Source organism: Phyllostomus discolor, chromosome 8 (assembly GCF_004126475.2).
Source record: "Phyllostomus discolor isolate MPI-MPIP mPhyDis1 chromosome 8, mPhyDis1.pri.v3, whole genome shotgun sequence".
Lineage (NCBI taxonomy): Eukaryota > Metazoa > Chordata > Mammalia > Chiroptera > Phyllostomidae > Phyllostomus > Phyllostomus discolor.
In genome coordinates, this window is record NC_040910.2 from 96008907 (window position 1) to 96020675 (window position 11769).

The following is an 11769-nucleotide window of genomic DNA, read 5'->3' on the forward strand; positions in this document are numbered from 1 at the left end:
GCCCTACCCCGTATTTTAGGCTTGTGGGAAATTACTCAACTCTGCAAACAAATTTAGAAAAGTAATTCTGAGAGTTTTTCAGCTAATCTGGGGTATCTTCTAAAAAAAATAAAGAGAAAAAATAATACAATCAAAATTTCAAATTAAAAATTTTTATTGAAATTATTTTTTTAAAGATTTTATTTATTTTTAGAGGGGAAAGGAGGGAGAAAGAGAGAGAAATATCATTGTGTGGTTGCCTCTCACATGGCCCCCACAGGGAACCCCACTTGCAACCCAGGCATGTGCCCTGACTGGGAATTGAACCAGCAATCCTTTGGTTTGCAGTCCACGCTCAATCCACTGAGCTACACCAGCCAGGGCCACTGAAATTATTTCTAACACACTTGGCATCAGTATTCACATATAACTAATAATAGTAGTTAACATAAGATTAAATTGCAAAAAAAAGTAGTATTTTTAGCAAATAAAGCATATCTGCTATATTTTTAATTCCTTAAAGAGCCATCACTCACCCCATTAGGAAATGTACAATATAAAGTGGAGTTTTAACTTTTAAGAGAACTGAGCAAGAAGAAAGAGAGAGGAAATAATAATTAGAAAGAGGAAGACATGGTGAAAATGTATCTCTTTGTACTGGAATAGATCATTTTAAGAGCTGTTTTCTGGCAAAATCATATCCTATTGTCATCAATAACAGGGCAATAAAGATGGGGAGAATTAACCAAAGACAAAACAAGAAGAATCAAAAAGTGAGGGAGGCCAGTCCTAAAATAAGATGACCAGGAATATATTACTAGGTGACAGACACCTTTGAGTTGAAAAGTGGCCATACTGATTACACTGTGAAATGAAAAACAATCCTTGTACCCATTGTGTCTCTCCACTGACAGCAGCATGATGAAGTTTCCATAGAAACAACATTCTGCTCATCTAACATCCCACCTTTTTTAAAGAGCAGTCAGTAAATCATCAATAATATTTGTTTGAACAGAGAATTTACTGATAATAAAGGGAGTTACAGCAGAAATCTGCACTCAGTATAGTTTACTAGGGAAGATAAGACAAATATACATATATTAAATGAAGAGATATATACTGCTTCTCCATTTTTTGGAGAATATTCTGCAACAAAAACAAGGGGAACAGTGAAACAGAGAATTATGCAAGTGGACTGTTCCTGGACATAACTCCTGTATACAGTACTGTCAAATATTCCTAATCTTTTTGTCTCTTTACCTAGTAAAAACATTAACCAGGGAGGACAGTGGGCATTGACACGCAAGTATTAAAAACAGTTATTTCCAGATTAGGGAAGCCATATTTCAGTGCAAATTACTACACGTACCCCTGCCCCACCATAAAGCATTTAGAGGAATCGTACTAAAGAGTGATTTTTCTGATTATGGAGATACTTTTTCCCCAGTCATTTTTTAAAAGTTTTATTGAGTTATAATTTACATATTATACAATTCACTCACTGTTAAGTATACACAATTCAGTGGTTTTTAGTATTATTTACAGAGTTGTATAATAATCATCACAGGTACAGAGTTTTAAGTGTTTCAGCAAATCACTGAAAAACTGTCTTCTAATTTCAACCCTAACAGTAATCAACTTTTTAATATTTCTTTTCTTTTTTTCCCCCCTAAGTAATTATTTCCAGGGTATAGTGTTGACACTAGTATATACTCACTGAATTGAATCAAAAGCATTTTAAAGGTTTCTTTTTTGAGAAAGTAACTTCTCATAAACATCAACAGTGTTGAAAATAATGCAGCTTCTGGAATTAAACTGGTAAAATCCATACTCAATAAATTAGCTAATTGTGGGAGCAATCCAAAAAACTGCCTTCGACTTCGGAACTGATGAGCTTAAAAACATTCTAAACCCCTAATTAAGATATGGATGTAATCTCAGGAGGCACACTGTAAGTAGTTGTAATTCGGTCAGCAGAAATCTAATCAATTGTCTGGCACGCTGGTAGAGAAAGTTGGTGCAAAGGTCAGCCTGTAGAAAGAGAACTGATGATGCTATCCAGCTCTGTCCAGGAACGGACACACAAAATCCGGGGGCATGAATTTTCCTGTCATTGAAGAGATGTACTGTTGCAGGGCAGGGGTCGTTCATCAGGTCTCAGCATGATCTGAACGAAATATCTCTCAAAATGACTAAACTCATTTTGTTTTGATTCCTAATTTACTAAGCAACCACCTGATGTGCCTTCCAGACCTGCCAAAACAGTTACCTTGGCATGTACAACTTGCGTATCCTGGTTATCAAAAATGAATCTGTCCCACCACCCAACAAATGTACAAGTGGTTTGGTTTATTTGCTTCTGGTGGACTAAAATATGTTAATCAACTCTGGCACACTGATAATATTAAGATCATACCCTTAACTGTGATAATCACAAAGCCAGTGTCATGCCGAGATCTTGATAGACAGTCATCCAGACCTTTCCTGCTATATCCCGACCTCATCATGGATCTCAAACCTGTAACTTGGTTCCCTTCAAATATGATAAAAGAGGCCAAAAGAGAAACAAGAATGTCCTATTCACTCTACATCAAAGTCTGCCTTGTATACCTCTGACTGAGCAAAATCAGAAATGACTGCATTAATTTAAACAGACAAGAATAAATCAAAGCAAATTCAGTTTTCTTATTTTTCTGAAATGAAATTAAAAGCACCTATGTTTAAATCACTTATCATTGACTTAACATTAATCAACAGAAGATGAATCTGAGTAAATCTAAATTGATGGGTGAAAGTTTGAACATAAAGAAAATGTGCTCAGTAAATAACTACTGAATGAAAATAACACATGAAATGCCTGCAATTTTAAAAAAACAACTCTCATCACTTCTGCTACTAACCGAATAGGGCAATGCTAGAAACTGAGTATATTTGTTAAAATGATGTTCTTTTTGCTTCTCATTTTAAAAATTATCAAGTTCTTGTCTTTTCATTAAAAGCTTAGTTTCACCCTGCTGGTGTGGCTCAGTGGGTTGGGTGTGATCCCACGAACCAAAAGGTCGCTGGTTCAATCCCTGGTCAGGGCACAGGCCTGGGTTGTGGGCCAGGTCCATGGTTGGGGGGTGAACGAGAGGCAACTGATTGATGTTTCTCTCCTTTTCTTTCTCCTTCCCTTCCCCTCTCTCTAAAAAATATATATATTTTTTTAAAAAGCTCAGTTTCAAAAAATATAATTAAAGGATAGTCAAATGATAGAAAATCTGTCCTTCCCTCTAAAATTTTCAGAGGTTCTTTTCCCTTTTGGGATCTACAGGATCCTTTAAGAACCTGATTAAAATATCAAATCCTCTTTGCAAAAAAGAATACATGCACATATATACATAATTTTGGAAACCATCACAGAGAGTTCAAGGACTACCAAACACTTTAAAGTACATTCAACCAACTTTTAGAACTAAGAAATAATGCCCTTCTCTTAAACAATCGTTTTTTTTTTTTGTTTTGCTTTGTTTTGTTTTAATTTCAAAGGCACTTTGGGTTTTTAATATACTTGTATTGCCTTCTTTACTGTGACTTCTGGGATGACCAGAGTCAAATTTGCAGTCCATTTCTAGGAACTCAACAGGCTATTACAGCAACATTTTGTGTACTAACCTTATCCATGACTTCATCTTAATCTTTCCTTATTTTCCCAATCCCCCTGATTTCTTCATCTAGTTTTAATAATGTTTTGTGGCACTCTACAAACTGCCTCACTTCTCTAGGGAGAGGGATTGTTATAGATAAATTAATAATATTAAGAAAATCATCCTTGCTTTCTCTCTTCCAGTCCCAGGCACTGTGGGAGCCACAGGCTTCAGTGCAGACTTCAGTGCCAAGTCCAAGAATGACACCACCTACAGCCAGCCCTGAAAATGGCACAGAAACAGCATCAAGAAACCTCAATCACAAAGATATGAATCTCTTAAAGGGGTAGACCCCAAGATCCTAAGAAACATGCACTTCTTCAAGAAGCACAAGAAGGACCTGAAGAAGATGCACACTAACTATCAAGGCTCTGGTAGAGCCCAAGGAGGTCAAGCCCAAGATTCCAAAGAGCAGTAGCTGCAAGCTTAATTGACTTGTCAACATGCTCACCCCAAGCTCCTGGCCTCATCACCAAAGGTCTCAGATTCTGCAGGCCAGAGTGCAAGTTAAGGCTCAAACCAAGCCCCAGGCTGCAGCTGTGGATGTGGCAGCTCCAGCTCAGGCTCCCAAAGGGGAGGCCCTCAGGAAGGCTCCACAGGAGAGGCCTCTATCTGCCAATGAGGATGAAGGCCTGGTGTGACCTCTGGGCTGCTGTCTGCATGGAGCTGGTATCCTCCTGTGCTATTTGTACAAATAAACCTGAGGCAGGGAAAAAAAAAAAAAACGAAAGAAAGAAAATCATCCTTAGGTTACAGATCTATTTGGTGTATTTATCACTGCAGGGTTTCTTAAAATTTTAAGTTCATTACTAATATTTAAAAATCCCAACATTTCATATAAAAATTCAAATTTTAGAGGTCTCTGAAAAAAATGTAGAAAGTTATTATCTCCTTAGGACAGCATTTGCAAGCAGCATCAGTCTTGAATAACTGTGGTCTCACGCACAACTCTCGGGTTTTCACTTTGCTTATTTATAGTACCTGAAAGGCTCGGTAATGACTTTTGAAAAAGGAACGAACTTCAGGATTCTATAAACACACACCCACACTTACATATTTTTTCTCATACTTTGGAGAAATAACAAGCACAATTCATTCTGTAAACTTTCACCGGACCCCGCCTCTGCTAGGCCCAAAGCCAGGCGATTAAAGGCAGGAAGAAGCAGAGGGCTGGGTCCTGGCTGGCAGGTACCATCAGTGACTGATCAGGGCATGAATCACCACCAATTAGCACAAGGAATGGTGAACTGAGCTATACAAAGTTAAATTCTGAACCGATGGTGAAACAATACTTAGTGTAGGATACAGACTAAGGAATCTAAACTAGTTCCTTTAGACACTTGTCGACGCAACCCAACGCTAGTTCGCGTTCGGGGTTGGGAAGACAAAGTCTGCCTCGGCTCCTGATTGAGTCGAGGGCAATGCAACGCCTGCACTAAGCGCACTCTGGGAAGAAGCCCAGGTTTCCGGAACAACCCCTGCATACCTCCCCCCTTGACTCCACCCCTGGGAGTCTTTCCCGCCAAAGGCCGTTAACGCCGCAGAGCATGGTGGGACGGGCTGTAGAGTAGGTTTCACCAATTCCTTTCAAGGCGCGTAGGTGCTTTCATAAACTCGTCCCTGAGGAAACTATCTCTTTAAGACTCGACCGGGATTAATAACTTCTTTACCGAGGGCTCTGTATTTTTTTTACCAAACGATTAGTCCATTAGCAAACCACTCGTAACTCGAGAACGCAAGGAACTTTTTTCCTTTCGCGCGGAGGGTGACGTCGTGCGTGCGTGAGCGTAGGTTCGCGAGCCCGTTAGGCTCTTGCGCGTGCGTACTGAGGTCGAATAGCTGCTTCCTTCCGCTTCTCTACTTCCCTCCCCCCCGTATCCGTGCGCCAAGCTGATAAAGGCGCCATTTTGGAGAGGCCGCGGGAGACGTGGTGTCGCTGCCGGTTCGCTCTTCTGTGCGCTACGCTTGGTGGGAAGGCCTGTTCTCGAGTCCGCGCTTTTCTTCGTCGCCATGTCGGGAGGTGGTGTGATTCGTGGCCCGGCTGGGAACAACGATTGCCGCATCTACGTGGGTAACTTACCTCCAGACATCCGAACCAAGGACATTGAGGACGTGTTCTACAAATACGGTGCTATCCGCGACATCGACCTCAAGAATCGTCGCGGAGGACCGCCCTTCGCCTTCGTTGAGTTCGAGGACCCGCGGTGAGGCGGTCTGGGGCTTGCGGCCTTGAGGAAGTCAGTTTGAGTAGTTGGGAAAAGCTCCAAGGCCTTATAGAAGAGAATGGAGAGGTGGGCTCTCAGATAAGGGGCAAGATGATATCGCCCCTGCAGGAGTCGAGGAGGATCTGAGTCGGGTTTGGCTTTTCTGGTGGCTGGGCCCCCGCGGACGTTCCCAGAGCCGACTTAGGCTACGAGCGGGAAACATGCGTTGAGGGCCGGTGTAGTGGTCGCGAGCCTGGAGTGTTTCTGAGTGGGGGAGGGGCCATTCCTATTATGCAGCGCATGTGGGTTCTTCTGACTGGGTGCGCATGTGCGGGGGGCAGCTGAGTCCGGCGGAGTTAGTTACCCATCCGAGTCCTAGCCATTTTGCTTTTTGTGATCTTGCAGAGATGCAGAAGATGCGGTGTACGGTCGCGACGGCTATGATTACGATGGATACCGTCTGCGGGTGGAGTTTCCTCGAAGCGGCCGTGGTACAGGCCGAGGCGGCGGCGGGGGCGGAGGTGGCGGAGCTCCCCGAGGCCGCTATGGCCCCCCTTCCAGGCGATCTGAAAACAGAGTGGTTGTCTCTGGTGAGTTTACCGTTAACGTGGATTGATGAGAAAAGGGACAGAAACGACTTAAAGATTTCCTTGGGTTACCAGTTTGTCAGATTTTTATGCTAGGCCCTGAATTAGTCTTGGGTGAATTTAGTAGTAAACAGGCATTATTGTAACGGAGATTTACCAAACTAGCTTGCAGTACCTAGAATATAAAGGCCCTTAATTTAGAAACAATTTTGGACTCCAGATTCCATATTTTAGCTCTTTACTAAGATCTTAAATCATTAATTTAAAAGTGGTCTTTGTTCTAATGTAAATTTTAAAGTTAGGAAATTCAGGATGATTGGTATTGAAAACAGGTCACTTTTTCAGGACTGCCCCCAAGTGGAAGCTGGCAGGATTTGAAGGATCACATGCGTGAAGCAGGTGATGTATGTTATGCTGATGTTTACCGAGATGGCACTGGTGTCGTGGAGTTTGTACGGAAAGAAGATATGACCTATGCAGTTCGAAAACTGGATAACACTAAGTTTAGATCTCATGAGGTAGGTTATACGCTTATTCTTTTATTTGGCCAGAATTGGATACATGGTCTTAACAGTGGAATTTGCAGGTAAGATTCAGGCAGGCGTGTCCAAGTAAAGTGCCAGATTTCTGGTTTTTAGCTACATTGTACTCATTCAGCATGCCTGAAGACAGGTAAAAGCTTAGATGTTTCAATCGAAAGTTCTGTCTATTCAATAGGGAGAAACTGCCTACATCCGGGTTAAAGTTGATGGGCCCAGAAGTCCAAGTTATGGAAGATCTCGATCTCGAAGCCGTAGTCGTAGCAGAAGCCGTAGCAGAAGCAACAGCAGGAGTCGCAGTTACTCCCCAAGGAGAAGCAGAGGATCACCACGCTATTCTCCCCGTCATAGCAGATCTCGCTCTCGTACATAAGATGATTGGTGACACTTTTTGTAGAACCCATGTTGTATACAGTTTTCCTTTACTCAGTACAATCTTTTCATTTTTTTAATTCAAACTGTTTTGTTCAGAATGGGCTAAAGTGTTGAATTGCATTCTTGTGTAATATTCCCTTGCTCCTAACATCTACATTCCCCCTCATGTCTGGTAAATTGTATTTTAAGTGATGTCATAGACAGGATTGTTTAAATTTAGTTAACTCTCCATGCTCTTCAGACTGTGATATTGTGTAAATGTCTATCCTGCTCTGGTTTGTGTGAACTGGGATGTTGGGGGTGTTTGTGGCTATCTTACCTGGGGAAGTTCTTATGTTTATCTTGCTTTTCATGTGTCTTTCTGTAGACATATCTGAAGAGATGGATTAAGAATGCTTTGGATTAAGGATTGTGGAGCACATTTCAATCATTTTAGGATTGTCAAAAGGAGGATTGAGGAGGATCAGATCAATAATGGAGGCAATGGTATGACTCCAAGTGCTATTGTCACAGATGAAATTGGCAGTATTGACCTTATACTAAAAAGCAAGGGTTAAAAATGATTATATACACCCGTCTTAAAACATTATGCAGTTATCTTAGCTACAATTGCTTTGCTCTTTAAACCTTGGCAATTGTGGCAAAATTACAGTGCCCATTTTGTAACAGTTTATTTTGCTCCCTTCCCCCCTCTTTTGTTTTAATAGGGACTAATGTGGGAAGAGCTGGCTAATTTGTCACAGTGCTTAGTTACAACTGTTAATGTGTGACCTGCTGTTGGTGTACATGTGGGTACAGGGTGTCTTTAATTCCAACCAGATAGAGTATAATATCAATACTGCTAAATCTGCATGTCCTCTGTGTGACTGATATAGCGTTGCTATTTCATTTTTTTAAGACAAAATGAAAGCAAATTATAGAATTCCAACGTATTGGTGTAGATAATCTAGATGGGAATACTTCTAAGTCTCACTTTCCCCTTAAACTAATATTCATAATTGACTCATGTTTAAAATACTTTAATTTACAAATTAAATTGCAAATGGGAGCATTAGATTTAGTTTAGACTTAGGGTTGGTAACAATACCAGTAAATTTCAACTACATAATTTTTGCAACCACAAAACCTGTAATACGCTGTACAGTAACAAGTGTTGGCATTATCAGTTGAACTGTAAATATAAAATGCTTCTTCCAATTAGTCTCTATGATGATTAAGTTTCTAAAGTTTATCTGAACACCATTCAGAAACTTGTTTTGGGGAATTTGATAGTTATTGATGTACATCTGTTAAACTGATGACAGACATAACTCATCATTCCCCAGAAACCTTTTTTGATTACAGTATCTAACATTTTGCCTCCTCTTTTTTGGTTTTGCTGGTTATAAAGGTTTGGATTGGAGAGGGCTCACTGGATCCCAATCCTTGGAGCTGGATCATTGGATTCAAATCATAATGTGGATAGGATAGGGAGGATCAATTACAAGGATTCATGGAGCGGGATCAGATTACCAGGAACATAGGAGTGGATTCCTGCCCCAACCAAACCGCATTCGTGTGGATTTTTTTTTTTTTATTCAACTTAATTGGCTATTCCAAAGATTTTTTTTCTCTATTTTTGACGATTGGAGCCCTTAAGATGCACGATGGAATTGTGTTTTGCATTTTTGGTAAAAGGAGCAAAGCGAGGACCTGGAGATATACGCTGGAGCAATCTCCTTGGAAGGATTCAGCACGAGTAGATGGTAAACATTTAAAGGGGAAAGGGGGGTTTGTTTAAAATAGTAAATCAGTAAGTCATTTCTAAATTTAAAGAAAACAAAATTGGTGTTGAAGAATACGTAGGTTTCCAATTGGCTGTTGCCGTTTTTCTTTGAGAAATAAACATTTTTTAAAAAACTGCATGGTTGTCTTTTTCCTCTTGTAAGATTTTAACTGGGTGGCTATCAGTTAATATTCTAAATTGATACGATTCTGACTTGCATTTGTGTGTTAGTAAATTAAAAGTTCTTTAAAGGTACTTTATAATGGTAATACTCAATTCTTGTTAATTGTAAAAATACTCAGGGGAAGATAAGAAAAGGTGAGAAAGGCAATTGTGTATGTGATATGATAAATGAAGGGTGACCTAGTCTCTGAAAAATAAGCTTCCCATACTTTGATTTTTTAAAGTTATTAAAACTTACAGATGTTTATTTTTTGTGATCACCCAGATAACAGACTTGTGCAAAATTGAGTGATGACTGGTAAATGGTAACTTGAAGATAGCTTTTGATATTGTCAGTGAACTTCATCTCAAAAATTGTTAAGTAATGTTTCAGTTCAGCACAAATCAGAATTCTCAACACAATTTACACTTTTTGAGGTGTGACTAGAACACTAGAAGAATAATTGCTTATTAGGGTGTATTGTTGCTAATAAAAAGCTAGGCATTCTTTGAAATGTTGCCTTGTAAACTTTTCTCAACTGTAAGGTTATTCAGTATCCAGAACATACCAAAGCAGTGATTGTATCTTTATTGTAGTCTGCTAGTTTTTGTATCTTATTACTTGACCATTCTTGGTTTTAAATTTTCAGTTTGCTTGAATTGGAGGGAATTTTTACCTAAAATCTAATGGTTTCATTTCCTGGTAGCCAGTCACAACCATCAAATCACTTTTTTCCTGCACCCAACAACTAAATCTTAACATTTCTTTTGGGTGCTAATACTGGAAGCTGAATTTAAGACGCTGTGTGGGTGACATAATTTCACACCTATGAAAAACAAAGTTTTGCAGTGGAGGAAATTGGCTCCAAGATTTGCATAAAGTTACCTAACCAATACATGTAAATGAACCTTGTGGAATGTCAGAAAGAAGGACAGGGATAAAAATTCAAAGTTAGGGTTCCCCTTAAATAAAGTATCTAAATAAAGCAATTGGTATAGGTTTAGTAGTGTAAATTCAAAAAAAGGTTTATTAAAGAAACTATGTTTTGCATTGAGGTATTAATCAGGCCTGATCCAGCTTAGCTTATGAGATCAGGTGTTTTCAGGATGGCATGGCCATAGACTTGTTGTGTTTTGTGTGCAGAATTTCTTTCTTTTTAAACCTAATTTTTAGATGACATTTAATTCTGCAAAGGTAAATGTCGGGGGTGATTTATGTAAGCCTGGGTTCATTTGTCTTCACTGAAGTGTTTTGTTAAAACCAAAACAAACATTGCCTTCACTCAAGGTTGAGTACATTGAAGCTAAGTTGAAAAATGAGGTCTAAGTTTTAGTAGTTTCACCCCCAGATTAAAATGAGAATACATTTCTTGTGTGGTATATGAGCTGTTTGAAGATGAGAGAGGACTTAATGTGTGTTTGCAAAAGGTAGAGGGAGGGGCACAAGTTTTGCAGTTAACACCGAGACAGCCAGAAACTTCAAGGTGGGGTATGCAGACCTTTTTCCAGACTTAGGAGAGGGCCCATAAACCTGTACCTGAATTGGCAGCTGTTAGAAGAAAGCCACCCTTGTGGAACTAAAAAGACTGGCTTGAATTTTCCCTTTCCTTTCTACTTGTTTCCCTTTAGAGTATTGTAGGGAGCTTATAATTAGTTTGTTATTTTCTAATCAAGGAAAAACGTAAGTCTAAGAAGCACCTATTTTTTCATAACATCAGCTTGAATAACCCATCTTGCTGTTCAGCCCACATCCTGGAAACAAAAGGTAAGAAACCCATTTTTGATTCCTATTGTTTGGGATCTGAATTAAGTTATGTTTTATTTCTTAATGTTTGAAATATGCACAGATTTCCCTCATTTAAAATGTATTCCTAAGTTTTATACTTACATGGTAAATTTTGAGTGCATATATCCACTCATACGATAAGTGCAATATGATTCTAGAATTTTAGCTTTTTTTGAAACATCTTGCTCATTTGGGCAGGTATTTTTTTCAAGTTTTTATGAAGATGAATTATATATGCCTTTTTGTTTTGTATATGAAGCTGTAATGAAACATGTTTTATGTATGTATTTACCAGAAGTAGTATTAAAAGGAGAGAAACAGACTGAGGTTCTATTGTAACAACTACTCTTTGGTTTAACTTAATTCTATTACAGTATAAACAGTGCAAGGGGAGAAAATGGGTTCATGATCTCTTACCCAAAAAATACTGAAAACAAAAATAATGTCAAACTAATGTAAAACCTGATGAGTGATACCTTGTTTTGTACTTAATGTGACTACTTGTCCTGCAGAAATACTCATGTGTTTCATTATACAGTAGCCACAGGCTTTATTGAAGGTGTTATATTTTATACAGGGTCTGTATACCATACCTTTGTCAAGTGTTAACAGCTCTGAATTTAAAGCACATCTATCCCCAAGAGTTTGGAAAAAGAGATTGTAAACTCAAATAGAGTATGGGGGGC

The 11769-nt window shown here is 39.2% G+C and overlaps 1 protein-coding gene and 1 long non-coding RNA gene across 5 annotated transcripts; one reads left to right on the plus strand and one right to left on the minus strand.

The window, feature by feature from the left end:
- Window positions 1–3493: 3493 nt before the first annotated feature.
- LOC118502195 lies at window positions 3494–5411 on the minus strand. Its single transcript, XR_004904890.1, has 2 exons — window positions 5152–5411; window positions 3494–4365 (listed from the first exon to the last, which is right to left on the minus strand). It is a non-coding gene; the product is annotated as an uncharacterized LOC118502195 (long non-coding RNA).
- Window positions 5412–5552: 141 nt separating this feature from the next.
- SRSF1 (serine and arginine rich splicing factor 1) lies at window positions 5553–9272 on the plus strand. Of its 4 annotated transcripts, none has more exons than XR_003685095.2 (5): window positions 5553–5869; window positions 6275–6459; window positions 6802–6974; window positions 7174–7856; window positions 8761–9272. XR_003685095.2 is itself a non-coding variant. In XM_028520547.2 (4 exons), the coding sequence occupies exons 1-4, from the start codon at window positions 5676–5678 to the stop codon at window positions 7366–7368; spliced, it is 747 nt and encodes a 248-aa protein (XP_028376348.1). In that variant the 5' UTR covers window positions 5553–5675; the 3' UTR covers window positions 7369–9272. The 4 variants fall into 4 exon arrangements, 2 of the variants coding, with proteins under 2 accessions (XP_028376348.1, XP_035889582.1); XR_004904887.1 differs by having other exon boundaries at window positions 7738–7856; XM_028520547.2 differs by having other exon boundaries at window positions 7174–9272.
- Window positions 9273–11769: the final 2497 nt, after the last annotated feature.